The sequence below is a fragment of the Phodopus roborovskii genome, unplaced genomic scaffold, assembly GCF_943737965.1.
Source record: "Phodopus roborovskii unplaced genomic scaffold, PHOROB, whole genome shotgun sequence".
In the NCBI taxonomy this organism is placed as follows: Eukaryota; Metazoa; Chordata; class Mammalia; order Rodentia; family Cricetidae; genus Phodopus; species Phodopus roborovskii.
In genome coordinates this window covers 36,288,272-36,307,359 of record NW_026126517.1, presented here as the reverse complement: position 1 = coordinate 36,307,359, position 19,088 = coordinate 36,288,272, and the positions used below count along the sequence as shown (strand labels likewise).

Here is a 19,088-nt window from a genome sequence, read left to right as displayed (position 1 = left end):
TGTCAAGCAGTGGTGGGGCCCGCCTTTAATCCCAGCACTCGGGAGGCAGAGGCAGTTGAATCTCTGTGAGTTTGAGGTCAGCCTGGTCTACAGAGTGAGTTCCTGGACAGCCAGCCAGCACTGTTACACAGAGAAAACCTGTCTCCAAAAAAAAGAAAGAGAAAATAAAACAAAACAGGGTGTCAGGGGGAACTTCATTAAAATAAATGACTGTGTTTATAACAGGTGAAACACCTGCTGTGGTGTGCAGGAAGCCCTGGATTCAGTCCCAACCTGCAGCAAATGTAAAACACACACACACACACACACACACACCTGCTATGGCTCAAAGTGGGTAAATTGATTACTCCAGATTGATAATGACTTCTCTATGCCTTGTCTGTTAGGTGTGCACCTATCCCCTCCTTTTATTGAACAAGCTTTGGTTCTAAAACTCATAGTTGGTAACTAACCAAAATTTGCTGTTTCTTCTGACACAGTCCTACTTTTTGGTAGCTATAGCTTTTACACTAAACTGGCAAAATTGTTTTCAGTTATGGTATGGTGATCTTCAGACTTAATGATCTGAAACATAGAGCCAGTTTGTTTTTTAAATGTAAAGCAAGAAAAGCCACCTTACTGAAACTTAATTCAAAATGCAGAAGGTATAATTTTTTTAAATGTGGAACCAAGAGCCAGGTGATGGTGACTCGTGCCTTTTATCCCAGCACTCGGGAGGCAGAGGCAGGCAGATCTCTGAGTTCCAGACCAGCCTGGTTTACAAGAGCTAGTTCCCAGACAGGCTCCAAAGACACAGAGAAACTGTGCCTCAAAAAAAAAAAAAAAAAAAAAAAAAAAGTGGAACCAAGACTGAAAAGAGTGTCCCCCACAACACTATTGATATTTTTTCAGTTATTTCAAATAATGTACACAAAAAGTTGGGCACACACATTAAGTTCCTGATGACAATTTGCAATCCTTATAGGATGTAAAAACCAAAAATGTGGAGTCTGAAAAGATGGCTCAGCGGTTAAGAGCACTTGACCGCTCTTCTGTATGTCCTGAGTTCTATTCCCAGCAACTGCATGGTGGCTCACAGCCATCTGTAATGGGATCAGATTCCTTCTGATGTGCATGAGACAGCACTCATATACAAACACACACGAATAAATCTTTAAAAAAAAAAATTGAGTCACCCACTGAAACTGATTTCAGCTACTTCTCCACTCTTAACCCTGACCCCAGCAGCCTTCATGGCCCAAAATAACCTTGCCAGTCAGCAACCACAGAAGTAGTAACTCAGTTCCTTGGAGCCAGGAAGGGGACGATGGTAAAAGTCTAAAAGCACAAGCCACATAAACTGGCTGCAGTGAATGGGATCTGAAACAAGTTAGAAAAAGAAAACTCTCCATTTCAAGTTAGAATGTTTCAAACCAAAAGACTTAATGAAAGATAAAAGGAAGGAGATTGTTAGGAACTGGCAGTGAGCCATCAATGAAATACGGAGAGGGGACAGCAAGTGTAGGGCAGTGACACAGGTTGCTAATAGGCCATCAGTGGAGATAACAGTAGCAAAGCAGTATCATTTCAGTGACTGTTGACTTAGGCAGCTGATCAGACCATCAAAGAGTCTTCCCTCTCTTAGGAAAGCTGTCTTTCTGATAATGCAAAGTATGCTTGTTTGCTTAAATATCAGTCTACTAATGCATATGAGCAGTCTTAACTAATTGCCTAAGGTTTATCCCAAAAATGAATTATTTTTTTAACTAAACTATTCTTTGTTTAATAATACAAAAATATGCAGTCTCTTTTTCCAAATACAATAGCGTGACTGAACTAAGACTCAAGTTAGTATCTTTTTAAAAAGCATTGAGTAGACTTGGTGAAATGGCCTAGAGGGTTAAGCCACTAAACCTGATGACCTGAGTTCAATCCCCAGAACCTACTTGGTAGAGAGAACTGGCTCTTTGTAAGTTGTTCTCTGTCTCCCACACGTACACTATGGCACACATATGTATATAAATAAATAAGTAAGGCTGGGTGGTGATGGCACACACCTTTAATCCTAGCACTTGGGAGGCAGAGGCAGGCAGATCTCAGTGAGTCTGAGGCCAGTCTGGTCTACAAAACAAGTTTCAGGATAGCCAAGACTGTTACACAAAGAAACCCTGTCTCTAAAAAAAACAAAAATAAATATGTACTAAAATCTTGAGTATATCATTTGAAAATGTGAAAATGTTAGCATTATAAATTACAGATTTGAAGTTGACATGGAGTATTATGCTAAATATTAGGATAGTCTCTTGTTATGTACCTGCTTTACCATACACAATTAATATGATACTAATAATACTATACTAATAATTATATGAATATATTAATACTATTTTATTTCAAATATCCTATTGTGTTGCCCCATAAATATATTCATATTTGTTCAACCTGGGTCTCAATATGAAACTGAGAAGTTACCATATATAAACCCAACATTAGCTGGAAGTAATATATATGTATACACATGCACACGCATACCTTGCTTTTCATTTTGGATTTTACATATTCTGCTGGTGTGCTGCAGAAACCAGTTGTAACTGCCATTTAATTATTAAGAGGCAGAACCTGGATAGTAACTGGCTTGCTTTTATACATCAGGTAATCTTTGGACCAGCTCCTGATGTCTATGTACTGATCTGAGGTTCTGAACAAACACTACAGTGTACTTCCTATTTTAAGTGGCCTTTCATATTCATAGATATGAAAGATATGGAATAAAATAAAAGCAGACATCTGGAAGATCTATTAAAAATGGGAAGGGGGAGTTTAGCAATGTGTCAAAAAAATCAGGACTAAGCAAAGATAAAGTGGTTCTGCACAACACAAGGCAAATTAGTCACCAAGTTCCAACATGAGGCTGAATTTGCACTAAGGAAAATGTACTTGAATAAAATGTTCTTAGGGCTGGAGAGATGGTTCAGTGATTAAAAGTGCTTACTGTTCTTGCAGAGGACCTGAGTTGATTCCCAGCATCCACGTGTTGGCTCACAGCCATTGGGGTAACTCCGGTTCCAAGCATCTGATGCTCTGTTCTGAATTCTGAAGAACCAGCCACACATGTATACACATGCATATATACAAGCAAAATAAAGGGAAAATGTTCTTGAATAAGAAACAACTAACATGCCAGTGTGTCAAAGGGCATGGCAACTATCTTTGGTAGGGGTGAGTTTTTATTCTGGAAATAAATTACTCTTAAATCCTGTGGTTTGTTTTAAAAGACAAGAGCAGCTCTCTGGATCAGTTTTCTTCACCTACTAGCACCTAGCAGTCCATGGGGAGGACAGGCCTCTCCCACAGTGCAAGCTCAGACAAAATTTCTGAACCAGTTCTGAACCCAGGACCTGCTTTCCCAGCCAGCTCACACTCTGCTCCACACAACACTTCACTCATCTTCACCCTCAGCCTACACACCCCTCACCTCTGCCCATTCTCCTACTTCAAAGAAGAGTGGGAGCCAACAGAAAAGAACTTCCCTAACACAAATCTACAAACCTGTGTCCATACCCATCTCAGAGCCTTCACTCCTTAGAGCTAAAGCTTACCTCCATCTGTGGACAGGGACCATGTGTAACAATTCTTTCATACACACATCATTGGCCTTCACTGGTTATTGGCCAACAGCTTTAAATGTATGAACTCTCTCATAAAAGCATGTCTCCCTGTAAGTACTGGCTGCTTACTTCCTCCTCTTCGCAGCCGCATTCAAGGTGTCTACACTGGGCTTTGTAACTGCTTTCCTCCCTCGCAGTTTTCAACCCACTTTAATGTGGAGCAGAGTCAGTAGCATCAAACCTTCCTTTTCAAACCCCTCTTTCTTTAACTGATGCAAGACCCAGTTTTTCCTCCTCTGGTCACTTTTTTAATTGCCAGTGTCGTCTTCATACCCTGTATTTTCAGGGTTTAGTCCCACAGCCCTCTTCTCACTGGACACTTCCTATACTCACCACTACCAAGACCAATAGCAGATTTTAGTTCACCAGACATATACTCCCCTTCCAAGTTTCAACTTGTATCCATATACCTGGTGCACATCTTCTCTTAGGAATGCCATAGCATCCTCACAAGCCCCAAATCCCAAAATTTAACTTATCTTTCCCCATCCAACCTGTTCCTCCCTGTTCTAGCCAAAAATGTTGGAGTTGTTCTTGACTTTTTCTCCCACATACTCCATATCCAACAGCCATCTAGTCCTGTTGATTCTATATTTAACTATGCTTTAATCCATGTACTTCTGTCTCTATTTGTCTGTGTGTCTCTGTATCTATCTGTGTGTCTCTCTCTGTCTCTGTATGTCTCTGTCTCTCTCCATTCCAAACAATCTTTCTCCACACCAGGTGCGGTGATGAATGCCTGTTATCCCAGCACTTGGAAATCTGAGGTAGAAAGACTATTGCAAGCTTGAGCCTGGTCTACACAGTGAATCCCAGGCCGGCATGGGACTCAACTCCCCTCTGTCTTTTGCCAGTGTCTCCAACAGAGATCTAGATGATCTGGTCCTCCCTATTCACATTGTCTCTTCACCAGCCCCCTCAGTCTTAGACTCCCCTGTCCTTATTTCCTCCAGCACACACATTATTTCCCCTAAAGCACTCACACAGGACTAAGGAATTTGGTTCGGTGGTAGAGGGCTTGCCTACCTAGCACATATAAAGCCCCAGGATAGGGAGAGAGAGGACAGGAGGAGAGTGAGCACCAGACTCCACTGGTCCTCCTCAGGGACATCCCAGACCAGCTAGACTCAGGCATCCTCTCAGTGGGTCCAAATCATATATAAGTTTTGGTATTGTGTCTCCCCTACTAAGATGTAAGAGAGAGGTCACTGCCTCACACACTCCCTGGCATAAAAATACTCATTTTTTTGTTGAAGGGATAAACAAGAATATGGAAGGTGTTTATCAAAGGAAAAAAAGAAAACTATCATCCTTCCTTGTCATAGCCACAGACATCAAAATGCTACACCAATCTATGTAACTTTTCATGCTTACATAAGACCAAGTTATGGGGGAAGGGGTCATGGAACTTAAGTAACCTGACAGAGAATGAGGAACCCACCAAACTGGCCAATCTAGCTAGGGACATCCTTTTAGCTGGTCTGCTGCTTTCTCAGGGGTTTTCACATTTTACCTAGTTGCAATGTGTGTTGCAAGCACTATTTTAAAGATAACAAGAAGTTATATCAGGCTAATAGAGTTTCACTTTCCAAGCCATGCTGTTCCTCTGTTGGATTTTTCGTTAGTTCCGACTTCAGGCTTTAGGAACTCCAGTTCAATAACTTTTATTTCAATTTTTCTCTCTAAGGGGCCAGAGAGATGACTCAGGGGGTAAAGTTGTTTGTTGTCAAATTTAACACCTAAATTAAAATCTTGGAGACTTACAGGGTGGAGGAAGAAAACCAACTCCTACAAGGCTGTCCTCCGATCCCTACATGTGCACATAAGAAATAAAATCTGGTTAAAAAAGCATGTAAATAAATATTTAAAAATCAAAATTTCTCCTTGAGGAATAAAAAATATGGTTTAGACAATTCAAGAAGCAATTCAGAAATATTTATATTTACTATGTGTCAATTAAAACTTGTAGCAGAGCCAGGCATGGTGACACATTGACTAATCCCAGCGCTTGGGAAGCTGGAGCAGGAGGATCAGGAGTTCAAGACTCAGTCTCAGCTACATGAGATCCTGTCTCAATGTCTCTGCCATACCCCCTCAAAAAAGGCACCAAAGTATATGTACAATTTACATTCTTTCATATAGACAGCCAAGGTCATCTAAAAATCAATACATAGTACCATAATGTATAATATAAAATTATATAGCTCCATGCTTCCTCATTGATTTTTTTGTTTTGACACATACTATGAAACCCTGACAAAACTACAACTTGCTATATAGACCAGGGTAGTCTTTAAACCTGTGTCAATCTTCCTGCTTCCTGAGTGTTGGAACCACAGGTGTGTACCATCGTACTCAGCTTACATTTATTTCTTGAAGTTTAGCAGCTAACAACTAATGTTTGTTTAGTTCTTTCTTTGTATCAGGAAATTTTGAGGACTTGGCATGAATGTTCCTATATGATAATCACTATTAACCTGAAAGGTAAGTTGGGCTGAATAGTTCTTGTAGAGTTTTCCATTTGTCAGCTCATACTGTGTCCAGAAAGTTAGATTTTGGAACTTTTTAGATTTTGGATTCTGAAGTCTCAACCTGTAAAATGTTTTATTATCTTTCATTATGTGTAGGCGAGGGTGTGTGCATGTGGGTGTGTAAACATGGCATCAGGTGCCCATAGGTGCCAGAAGCATCAGATCCCCTGGAACTATAGTGATTGACAGTTGTGGGCTGCCTGATGTGAGTGCTGGGAACTGAACTAGGACTCTCTGGAACAGCTTCAAGTGCTCTTAAGTACTGAGCCATCTCTCCAGACCCAACCTGCACAATTTCATCCTTCTTTTGAAAAAGAGGACACTGAGATTTGGAATTTCCCAAGTTAAGTAAATACAAGTTTAAATGTAGATATACTGATTCTAAATCCTGTGTGCCTTTTCTCTTGGGGGGGGCAGGCGGGAAGGAAGAGTTAGTTTGTCTCATGGAGCCCAGCCCAGGCTGGCTTTAAATGTAGTCTTGCTAAGAATGACCCTGACCCTCCTGCCCTCCTCTCCAGTGCTGGGATTTACAGGTGTGTGGCCCCAAGCCACACCAGGACTTCTGATCTTAACCAACATATTTTGATTGTTAGTAGTAGTGGTGCTTCTTCCATTTTATTCAGTAGAGAGGAAAGAATACTATTAGAAACAAAAAGTGAATGTAGCCTCCCTAGTTTCTAGAGATGGTGGTGCATATCTTTAATCCCAGCACTCAGGAGGCAGTGAATCTCTGAGTTTGAGGCCCAGACTGGTCTGCAGGATGAGTTTCGGGACAGCCAGGGTTACACAGAAAAACCGTGTCTTGAAAAACCAAAGGAAGGAAGGAAGGAAAGAAGAAAGGAAGGAAGGAAGGGAGGGAGGGAGGGAGGAAGGAAGGAAGGAAGGGGCTAGAAAGATGATTCAGTAGTTAAGAGCACTTGCTGTTCTTGCAGAAGACTTGGGTTTGGTACCCAGCACCCACATGGCAACTCACAACCATCTGTAACTCCAGTTCCAGGGGACCTGATGCCTCTTCTGACCTTTATTGTCATCACACATACAACTGGTGAACATGTATACATGTATGTATGCAAGTAAAACACACATATAACAATAACGAAATCTTACAAGATGTAAAGAAAAAAAACTTTTTAAGGACTTAGGTTCATGTGTACCAGGAGGACACAAGAGAGATCAATTATTAAAAACTATAAAAACAATTTGGAGTTTTCAATGGATATCTTAGAGAAATAGAAAGCCATTGTGGAGGTCAGTGAGAGGGAAGCATCCTAGAAGCAGGGCAGGATACTAGGGGTTGCACAGGACACAGCCACTAAGAAGTTTCTTACTATTGCAGAAAATGGCTATCAAGTTTCTCAAATCAGACATCTACACACTGAATTTGAAGCTTTCTTCTATGTGCTGTGGCATTGTATTAAGTCTATCAGATGTCCAACCTGTGGACTTTGTAATGTGATGACATCATCTGTAAAGTGCACTATGGGGAACTAAACAATTGAGTTACTAAAAATAAGTTGAGTGAGGAGGGGGCTTGAAATGGCTCAGCAAGCAAACGTGCCTGCCCTGCAAGCCTGATGACCTAGTGGGGAGGCCTCCACAGCTACCATGTGTGTGCCACTAACACCTAGCTGCTACACATGTGCCATCACACACACACACACACACACACACACACACAATCACAATAGACTGATTTCAACTGTCAAAACCAAAGCTCATGATGTTTTAAGTACATTTGCAGTTTCTGTACTAACCTGCATTCAGACTTTCCTTGGTCACACAAGGTGGCCTGTGGCCCAAGGACCACAACTTGAACATTTCTCAATTAGAGTCTAATCCTGCAATTAGACTCCACAGAGTATTTGGAAGGATGGAGGGCAAAGAGTGACAAATGCATCACAAATCAGAAAGGCCACTGCCAAAGGCACAGGAGACAGTGGACAGCAAGTCAGAAGCGTCTTAGAAGGAAAGCCTTCTAAGGACAGCCTTAGAAGATGGAGATCTCAGGATGACTTCCCACCATGAAGGGAAATGGGTCTTGGGGATGGCGTGTAAGGCTGGACACAGTGGTGCACTTCCATGATCCCAGCATGCAAGTACACCGAGACAAGAGAACTGAAAATCTGGCCTGTGTAGCAAGAGTTTGTTTCAAAAATCAAAGAGAAGGAAGAGGGAGAGGGAGGAAGGGAGGAAATATTTAAATATTTGAGGGTTCAAGACTGGAAACTTCTTGGTCACTTCCAAGTTCAAAAATATCACGAGTGAATCTTGGTATTGTACACATGACTTTAATTCTTGTAATCACAACTTGGAGGCCAGCCTGGGCTACATAGTTAATGAGTCCCAGGAAAGCTTGGGCTACAGAATAAGGGCCTAGTTTAAAAAAAAAAAAAAAGGTATTATTGACACAGAGTGAAATGAATTAAACTTGTTATCATTTGTCCTCGTCTCCACTCTACTGTTTGGCAATTAGCTGTCAGGACTCCAAGCCCTTCTGGGTTTCCCCCTGCCTTGCTGGGTACTCTCAGTTTCCTTTGCTACTTCCTCCTCCTCTTCCTTGTCTCTCAGTGACATGTGCCTCAGTCCCCACTGCTCTATCAACATGTTCATCCCCGTGGTGATCTCACCCAGTGTCATCCTTTTAAGTGTTACTATAGCCAGGTTTGGGGACTCATAACTGTAATCCCAGCACTTGGAAGGCTGAGGCAGAGGAACTGTCATGAGTCCCAAAATAATCTAATCAACTCAATAGTGAGTTTCAGGATAGCCAGCTACAAAGTGAAACCTTGTCTCAAGAAACAAAACACTTGAGAGGCAGAAGAAGACAGACCTCTGTGAGCTCCAGGCGGGTCAGAGCTACATAGTAAGACTGTCTTAAAACAAATAACAACCACAAAAGCTATCTCCCAGATGCCTGTCCCACACTGGGTTTCTTAGCCCATCACTCAAGTGACATCCCCACTTGGCTATCTAAAACTTACCTCAGACTTAGCATGTCCGATACTGTTATTTCTTATCCATTTTATTTATTTAAATGGGTGTGGGGTCAGATGGCAACTCAAGAGAGTTCGTTCTCTTCTTCTGCCATGTGGGTCCCTGTGATTAAACTTAGGTCATCTGGCTTGGCACCCTTTACCCACTGAGCTGTCTCCCCTGCCTCCAATGCTACATTTCTGTCTGACCTTCCTCTCCAGAGCTCTACTACTCATGGCTGTCTATGTCCTTTCAAGCCACAAATTATGAAGCCATCCTTCAGTCCTGTAGTGCCCTCTCTCCAGCCTGAACAGTGGTCTGGTTTCTGAGCTCAGAATATATCCAAAATCAGTCCCTTCCATCCATCTTCACTTCTAGTCTGACTGGCCACTCCTCCGCCAATGTGGCCCTTGGGTAAATGGGCCTTGCAGGATTGGATAGGAAGTGAACCCTGACATCAGCCACTGTCCTGTTGGTGAGCCACCAGGACATTATCTATAGCTTTGGTCTTGGTCTCTGTTCCATAGGGTTCTGGTGTGCAGAACTATCTATTTCTGAAGCCTCTTAGGCCAGGAAATTCTTTGGCATCGACATTTCCTGTGGCAAGGAAATAATTTTTACTTTATCAGCTATTCCAAAAGTCAATAGATTTGAGCACAGTGCTAATAAAATACATGCTGAGCTGGGAGGTGTAGCTCAGCAACTGGATGGGGGGGGGGCATGACAACAATAATAAGTTTAAAAGCCTGTCACTATTCTGAGGTAAGTCTCTTAATTCCTGCCATCAGATCGACGAGTCTCAGCTGGAGAGTTTTGCCCTCTCTATAGAGCTATTTTGCAATGCTGGGGGTGGTTTGGGTTGTCACAAGCAGAGGAAAGGGTTGCATTGGCATCAGATAGGCAGAATCCAAGGCTATGACTAAGTATCAGACACAGGCAACCCCCTATAATGAAGTTATCCAGCCCAAATGCCAGTGCACAGACACTGAAGAGCATGATCCAGACTCTTCAATTGGTCTTAGACCAAAGACCAATAAGTGACTGATCCACACTATTCTACGAGACTTTTTAAAACCATCAGCTTATTCATCACTCCTAGGCTGCAGTCATTCCAGTAGCTTCCACTCTCCCTGAAGGATCAAGTCTCCCCTTCTCACCCTGGCAATGGGTCCTAAGATATCGTGCAGGAACCCTGCCTCCCTGAAGGGTTCACCTGCACCTTTCTCAACATTACCCTTTTCCTGGCACTACCCCACAATCACTGCTCTCCTCTCATCCAAATCTCAAGTCTTTGAAGCCCACACATGCTGCGCACCCTTCCTCTGAGTCAGCCTTTCCCAGGAGTCCCACACTGTTACATAGCTAATGCCCTAGCTTGCTCCTCACTGAACTCCCTGAAAGGGGTCCATGTCATATCTCAGACTTATCTGTCTCAGTATTGACAGTCAAGTGTGAAAGTTTTGTTGGTGGATTGAGAGTCAAATGAGATCCTGAGCAAAAAAGCACATCGTGCCAGGCATTGGTGGCACATGCCTTTAGTCCCAGCACTCAGAAGGCAGAGGCAGGCAGATCTCTGTGAGTTGGAGGCCAGTATGGTCTACAGAGTGAGTTCTAGGACAGGCTCCAAAGCAATACAGAGAAACCCTATCTCGAAAAACAAAACAAAACAAAAAAAAGTACATCGTATAGGGCCTGGTGTGCTATTAAATGTTTAAAAAAAAATAGTAGTCAGTATCTTAGTATCTATAAAAGTATACATTTGGGAGCTCACAGCAGACACTTAAACCACTCTCCAGAAGTTGTGTGTTGGAGAGAATATGGCATTCAGGATTAGCCTGCTATTTGGAACTAGCATCGAAGAAAAACTTCCATGAGAAATCCTACACCAATTAATATGCCTTCATGCTCCACGGACTCCAGGAGCAGTGGGTGTCACATTTTCCCAAAGTGGCGCCCAAGCCAACCTTTCTGCATTTAGCAAGTTAATGAACAGCTTGTGAGCAACTCTTGGCCCACTCCAGCCCAATTTAGAAGACTGCCAAGGGGATAAGATATCAATGTGCCACAGTCTCCGCTTTGCTGGAGACCCGGCTCTACAGTGTCTCTCTTCTTCCCCCACGCAAGTGCATCTGTGTTCAGTCACAGAAGTCAGTCTGGGGTCCTTTCAGAGACATCACAGCAGTGGGATGAGGCTGCACATGGGCCCGCCCTTTCCGCAAGACACAAGAGAGAACCTGGAGTCCCTGGGAGAGTAGTGAGTGGGGGCATCACATTCCAAGCAGCCCCGGGTTTGGCTGGGAGCCAGGTTCTGAGTGCCAAACAAGAAGGAACACATTCCACAGAGGCAAGGAGCCCTGCCGACATGAAGGGGCCCAGTAAGCAGGGCCCCGCTGGGCACCAGGTGCTGTTCATCCAGAGATCAGTCATGCAGGGGGAAGGACTCCAGTTTCTCTGGCTATTGTTTCAGAGGCTGAAATGCCTCCCTCTCTCACACACCCTCGGTGCACACAGCATATGTAGCAGTGACATTTCAAACCAGCCTCTCTAAGTAAAGGAGGAAAAGGAGTGTTGTTGACATCTTGGTTCACGCCCCACTGGAGCCAGATTTCTCTCATTCTGTGCCCAAAGAGAGGATGCTATTAACACCAAGAGTGGATGGGGGCAGGGAGCCTGAGTTCCATGCCCTTAGAAATTCAGCTCCCCACCTGTGACTCTCCACCCATGCAATCCAGACACACCTGCTCTTCACACCAAACCAGCCTGCCTTCCTGGCAGCCAAACCTTCAGAAAATCTGGAGAGTCCTTAGAAATGTTTGCTCGCCTTTCGCCAGGTCGGGAGAGGCAAGAGGCGATGAGGGAGATGGCCCCACTGTCTGCCGGTAGAGTCTGTTCTTCCATTACAAACCAGAAACCTGGGCCAGATTTCACCCAGAGAGGAGATAAACTGAAGACTTTTGCTGGGGATGAAGTTCTTTACTGAACTTTGCTGCCACCTAGTGGGATATTTTTTTCTCTCCCTCTTACGGGAGGCAGCTAGAGTCAAGATATGAGTAGTCTTGAGTCAAAAAAGAGAAATTCCCCTTGTTCAGATCTCCTAACTTCTGTGGCAGAGCAGCTGTGGGGAGCTCATCCATGTGGCAGGATTCCTAGTGACACCGAGGTCAGTTTGGAGGACCGCGCTGGTTGTGTGGGCACCTAGAGTTCTTATTCTGAGGACATCTTGTGTAGACTGATCTGCACTCTTCACTCCTTTCCACTAGATGCCCTGTCCCTCCAGGACCCGTCCCCTCTGTTCAAGTACTAACACAGATATCCATCTTGTGATTTATACCGATGAGGTTAGCTCATTTCAACACAAAACTGAGGAAGATAGGATTATGTGCCCTGTCTGGGAGATGAGAGACGGGAGTGTATTTGAAGAAATTTCTTGGACTTTCTCTAGGTTCTTCAGAAGTCTGCAACTGGTCAGCCATGTTGTCCCATTATATCCAAATGTTTATTTCTTCTGGTAGCACAAAGCACCTGGCTCCAGCCACCACTAATCGGCCTACCACTCCAAATGCTCTTTCGAGTACATATTCAAAAACGAAATGGCTGTATTATCTATTCATATTTACTTTTTGTTTGTTTGGGTAACATTTGTCTTGTCACAGCAACTATGTCCTTCCTTCCCTTAGTACTAGAATTGAATTCAGAGAACAAGCAATTGTTCTCCTACTGTGTTGCACCCCAGCCACAAGCCATACAACCTCCTTCCATCAATGGGAGTCAATTGTGCCATAGCCTCACCAACAGTTGTAATTTTCTGTTTGATGGCAGCCATCCTAATCTCTGTGATGGCCTCTCCATGGTTTTTAATGTGAGTAGAAACGCTGACCAATTTTTCCATTGGTTAATGATTATTTTCTAAAAATGTATTAAGAGAAATGTTTATGCAAATCTTTTGCCTATTTTCCTATTGGATCATTTGCTTTTTGCTGTTGATGTCTCTAGTTAACTTCTTTAAATTTAGTTTAATTTATTATTGCATTATAGTTGCTGTATGTTTGGGTAACATTCCTCTTGTTACAGCTGTAGTGTGTGATGTGTGGGGGGCACATGAAAGCCTTGGTGTGTGTGTGTGCAGGTCAGGGGACAACTTTGTGGAGTCAGTTCTGGGGCTCAAACTCAGGTAGCCATACATGTATGACAAATGATTTACCCACTGAGCTATATACCCAGTCCCCCAGCCTCATTTTGTTTGTTTGTTTTTCAAGACAGGGTTTCTCTGTGAAATAGCCCAGGCTGACCTGGAACTCAGAGATCCACCTGCCTTTAGAGTGCCAGGATTAAAAGCATGCACCACCGCACCCAGCTCCAGCCTCATTTTTAAAGTGCTTATTTATGTGTTATGTCTGTGTGTGGACTTGACATGGGGGTAGTGTGTACATGCCACCGCTCCTGTGAAACTCAGAGCATAACTTTGAGGAGTAGATACTCTTCTACCCTTACGTGGTTTCCAGAGTTCAAATACAAACAGCTAAGGCTTGTACAGCAAGCCTTACATAATGAGCCATCTGGCCAGCCCGTCAGCCTCCTTTCATCCTCACGCCCCACGCCCCAACTTGACTAGTATTCCAGAGTCAGGTAAATGTTTCTGTTTCTTAGACCTAAATGTTCTTTCACAACTTTTGTAGTCACCGAACCTCTCCCAGAAATGACTCTTGTCTCAGCTCCTCTTGTGACTGGCTTCTCATCCTTCAGGTACCAGCTTAAGTGTCACTTTAGAGGACTTTCTTGACTGCCCGGTCTGAAGCCAGTTTCCTCCTTATCTTACATCATGGTTTTTCCTATATGGAATCCAACTTCAACCTATTTGCATATTTATTAGAACTCACCTTTATGTAGAATTTAAATTAAATGTGTTTAGAACACAGATTACCTGGCATGGTCACTGCTATATCTCCAATGCCTAGCATGCTGGCACAGAGTCTGGACTCAATAATATTTATTGAATGAATATGCTATTAGAAGGGGGCATTGTTGGAAGAAAGAAAGGGTTGATATGGTCTAGCAAGAGGGTCAGGGGGGTGAGCTGCTTGCTGTATAACCCTGTCAACCTGAGTTTCATACCCAGACACAGATACACACACACCATAAGAAATTTTTATGTGCTATACAGGGCTGGAGAGATGGCTCCGGGGTTAAGAGCACTGACTGCTCTTCCAGAGACCCAGGTTCAATCCCAGCACCCACATGGTAGCTCACAACTGTCTGTAACTCTAGTTCCAGAGGATCTGGCATCTTCACACAGACAGATATGCAGGCAAAAAACACCAATGCAAATGAAATAAAAATAAATGAAGTGTTTTTAAAACTACTCTCTGCATCAGACAGGGTGCCATGACCCTGAAATCCCAGCACAATAGGAAGCTTTTGCAGGAAAACTGGGAGATCAAGGGCAGCCTGGACAATGAAGCCAGATCCTGTATCAAAAAAAAAAAAAATTTTTAAGTGGGGTGGGAAGATGACTCAGTAGATGACAGTGCTTGCTGTGCAAGTGTGAGGACCTGAGTTCAGATCCTCAAAACCCCTGACAAAGGCAGATGTGCTACCATGAGTATCTGTAATCCCAGTGCTCCCAAGGGGAGATGGAAGGCAGAGACAGGAGGATTCCTAGATGCCTATGGGCCAGCCAGCTTGGCACAAGCAACAGAAAACAACAAAGAAACTCTGTCTCTTTTTTTTGTTGTTGTTGTTTTGGTTTGGTTTGGTTTTTTGAGACAGGGTTTCTCTGTGTAATCCTGGCTGTCCAGGAACTCTCTCTGTAGACCAGGCTGGCCTTGAACTCAGAGATCCACCTGCCTCTGCCTCCCAAACACTGTTTCAAAACAAACAAACAAAGCCAGGTGGTGGTGGCATACACCTTTAGTCCCAGCCTTGGGGAAACAGAGGCAGGTGGATCTCTGTACATTCCAGGCCAGCTTGGTCTACAAAGCTACACAGAGAAATCCTGTCTTGAAAAATCAAACCCCCCCCCCAAAAAAAGAGGGGAGGGACTGGAGAGATGGCTCAATGAAGTGCTTGTCATGCATGATGTCCTGAGGTCAATCCCACTGTGTGTGTGTGTGTGTGTGTGTGTGTGTGTGTGTGTGTGTGTGTGTGTGTGTGTGTCTATATATGCATATAGAAAGCCAGGTATGGTGGAGCATGCTTAGAACTGTAGCACTGGGGAGGTGGGACCAGGAGCACCACTGGGGCTGTCTAGGCCAGTCAGGTCTACTCTCATCTAAGTCCAGCCCATTGAAAGCCCCTGTCTCAAGGTGGCTGGTGCCTGAGAACAATATTTAAAGTTGTCCTCTGGCTTAAACACACACACACACACACTCACTCACACACACACACACACACGGGCACACTATACACACTATAAAAGTGAATCTCCACACCACAGGACACTAGAAAAATCAAGGTTTTTATTTTTTAAAAAACATTTTTTCAGTACCTGGGATTTAACCCCCCCCCTTTTTTTTTTTTTTTATTTCAAAGGCTAACACCAAGGTGGACAACCACTCTTGTTGAACAGAACCCTCAGGGAATCAGAGGACCGTTAGCCAATGCAATTGGGAATGTACAAATACTCATAGACTATGAATGATCACAGCAAACATGCAGTTCCTCTAGAGGAGCTGGATGGGAACAGAGGGGGGAAGCAGAGAGAGGACCCTCCAGAGGAGTAGACACACATGTATCACTCAAGGCCCTGGCCCCAAGTATACCTCCAATGCCAGCTACCTAGAACCTGCTGCCCTTTCTGAGTTTTGGGCTGGCTGGAGACCATGCTTTCCACAGCACGATGGCACAGCCACTTGTGATTTGGCACCTCTCATGAACCCTGGTTCAATCTAGCAAGGCTCAGAGAATGGATTTGTTATCCCATCTTCTGGCAGGGACCAGGGGAGGAAAGTCCTGGGGCAATGAGGATTGTTTCCATAAAAATTCAATGGAAAAGAGTGATGGGGAGTGGTTAAAACAAAAGAATGGGCACTTAAGGATGGGCATTTGATGATGTGGTCCTGGGAGGGGAAGTGGACATGGGGTTTCACCTGAGATGTAAAGATTTGGTACAAACAACACACAAGACTGTGCTCTATGTTCAATCCTAGAAACTGGAATAGGGAGATGATGAAGGGACCTCTAGTCTGAGCTCAGGGAGTTGTCAACTACTGTCCTTTCTCTAGTCCTGCTTGAATTTGTCCTAAGTGAGACAATCACATCTGCAACAATTCCCACCTGGGTTTCTTCTCCCAGCATCAGAGGGAGGAAACAGTGGCTATTCCTAATGCTACCCCACCCACCACTTGTGCCTTTCCTTGAACCCTCTGGCTTCCTCCCTAAGGCCCTTCTAGAACCTTCAAAGGCACTGTCTTAGCAGGTGAGAGTCCTGAGGAAATGAACTAGAGTTCTTTTTAGAAGGAAAGTGGACTGGTGAAGATGCTTCCCAGCAAAAACCATCAGTATGCACCCATCTCATTACCTCCAATATTCTCCCCAAGGGGTCAGAGAGATAACTACCTGGTCACTACACTGACCCTGCCCCACCCAGACACCTCCACCTTATTTAGATTCCTGGATCCTACAGACTGGCTTGTAACATATGGGCTGCAGGTGACATGAGTGGGCTCTGCCAACACTTGGCAGCTTAGTGTACAGATCTTACTGTCCAGCAAGCCACCCTCACCAGTGCAGTTGGCCATGCAGGAAGTACGCCAGCAGCTGGACCTCAAGTCAAACCCCTCATCTTCCTGTTGCTTATGTCTGTCTGTGGACCACTGGGAATAGACCTAGTACCAAATACCAAAGCCCCTGTTCTAACTGTCCTACCAAAGAGGGGGCTGCTGCAGAATGGGGATTCTGGGACCTCCAATCTGAGTCCCACCTGATTCTTCTCCAAGTTCAGGGCCAGCCCAGAGCTCTGCTCTGCTCAGTTTGTCTCTAAGTTTGGTCTCTTGCTAATCCCTTGCCATGATCTCTGTTCTCAACATCCCAGCCTTCTCACAAGCCCTGAGGTGCCTGGTTCCCTGCAGAGGAGTCCTGAGAGCTCCAGAACAAAGATTCTGAGAGGCCCAAGTGAGATCAGAGTGTGGGGAGGCAGCAGGCACAGAGGCAGTTATGTCTGCTACCCCCACCTCCCCCAACACTCACTGGAGTGTGTCATATGACAGCAAGCAGCAATCCAGGTATCAAAGCATGCCCTTTGTCCCTGGGGGAGGCCCGCAGGGCTCTGTCAGTGTGCCAGAATCACTGCTTACAAAAAGTCAAGTTAATATGTTTTCTGTCATCTAAGTGGTCGCTGAAGCTTAGTGTACAGAACTCCTCACCTGATTAAAAGTCAAAAGATCTAACATTTTGTTTGAGTTCAGAAATTGTAGGAGCCAGTTAATCTGTAAACAGGTACTTCAGATCACTTATTGAGGGAAGAAGTACTGGGGGAGGGATCTGGAGGAAGGATCTAGATTATTTTCCTTCATTCTCATTCTCAGCATAACTGCAGTATAAACCTCAGGAGTCGTTGGTAGACACAGCACCCAGAGCATCCTTGGACAAGGTGTGGGGATGAAGGCCAAGTGACTGTTACCTGCACACAAGAAAGATGCTCAGATCAGAGGAAAGGCCTGGAGACCCTGTTCCCCTTAGAGTGGTCCAGAGTGAGATCTGGTATCTTGCACATATACCCAACCCTGCTTAGGGCCATCCAACCAGTTCAAAACAGAGCCAAGTTCAATTAGGGTTGTAACAGACTGGCTCTGACATTCTACCTTCAATCCCAAAGGCATTAGGAAGAGAAAGGGCCTCACCTGTCCCCTGGGAGTGGACCACCCCAGTTCAAGGAACATAATTGCTGTTCCAGCCGGGAGATTCGGAATGCCAGATAGGACGAGGACACGACTAAGAAGCAGATCCTGGAGAAACATGGGCAATGAGGGATTGACTCTGGTTTATGATTTTCTAGTTTTGGTGTGTGTGTGTGTGTGTGCGCGCACACACACACACACACACACACACACACACACACACACACAAACTGCCCACAGAGGCCAGAAGAGGGCATCAGATCACCTAGAACTGGAGTTACAGATGGTTGTGAATTGTCTGACATGGGTGCTAAGAGACAGAATTCCTGTACAAGAAAGACAAGCAGGCTTAAGTGCTGAGCCACCCCTGTTTTGTTTGTTGAGACAGGATTACATTACATGCAGTACAGACTGAGCTCAAAAGTGATATGTAGTCAAGGATGGCCTTGAAATCTTGAGCCTTCTGTTTCCACCTCCCAACTGCTAGGATTAGAAGCACATGCTTTCATGCTTTATATGGTGCTGGGGATCAAACCCAGGGCTTTGTGCATGTTAGGCCAGCATTCTACAACTAAGTTACATCTCCATATGCTTTTTAGTTTAGTTTTTGAAACAGTCTGGATACATAGCCCAAGCTGGCCTGGAACTTACTATGTAGTCCAGACTAACCTCAAATCCATGATCCTCCTTGTCTTAGCCTCCAAGTTACAGCATGGGATCATAGGCATGTGCATCAACTACCAGGATAGGAGTTGAACCTGTCTCCTGAAGAAAGGGTATTTGGTGGAGGTTCACTAGAAATCGCATGAGAACTACCCTAATTCCCCAACCTGGAGGGTTTAAAGAGCCCTTGGCTCTTGCTCATTAAACAGGCCCTGGCATCATTTTTTTAGAGGCCACAGTAATGTCTTTATAGTTAGCAGGAATTCTAGGCCCTTCAGCTGAGCCTTGAAGGAAGCCAGACAACCAAAACTATTATCCTACCCTTCCTCTTCCTAGCCACCTTGGTTTTTTTTCTATACCCTCTCCAGTGGCCATTAAGGAGATGTCAATGTATAAATCAGCAGTCCCATTTCCTTAGAGAGGCTGCCATCAAACCTAGA

The 19,088-nt window shown here is 44.3% G+C and overlaps 2 protein-coding genes across 6 annotated transcripts in view; both read right to left on the bottom strand.

Moving 5' to 3' along the window:
• Positions 1-12,033, bottom strand: part of Myo9a (myosin IXA) — a 207,475-nt gene extending 195,442 nt beyond the window's left edge. The window contains exon 1 of the mRNA XM_051197651.1: positions 11,890-12,033. The gene's annotated coding sequence lies outside the window, so the exon portion shown is untranslated. The remainder of the gene's footprint in view (positions 1-11,889) is intronic.
• A 3,553-nt stretch (positions 12,034-15,586) lies between these two features.
• Gramd2a (GRAM domain containing 2A) overlaps positions 15,587-19,088 on the bottom strand; it is a 35,878-nt gene continuing 32,376 nt past the window's right edge. For 2 of the 5 annotated variants that reach the window (XM_051197645.1, XM_051197647.1), the window contains exons 11-12: positions 17,989-18,093; positions 15,587-17,768 (exon numbers count right to left, since the gene is read on the bottom strand). In XM_051197645.1, coding sequence (XP_051053602.1) covers positions 17,765-17,768; positions 17,989-18,093 — 109 coding nt within the window. In that variant the 3' untranslated portion in view covers positions 15,587-17,764. Of the gene's footprint in view, positions 17,769-17,984; positions 18,094-19,088 lie in introns of those variants that run through there. The other 3 variants (XM_051197646.1, XM_051197648.1, XR_007835306.1) reach the window with 2 other exon arrangements.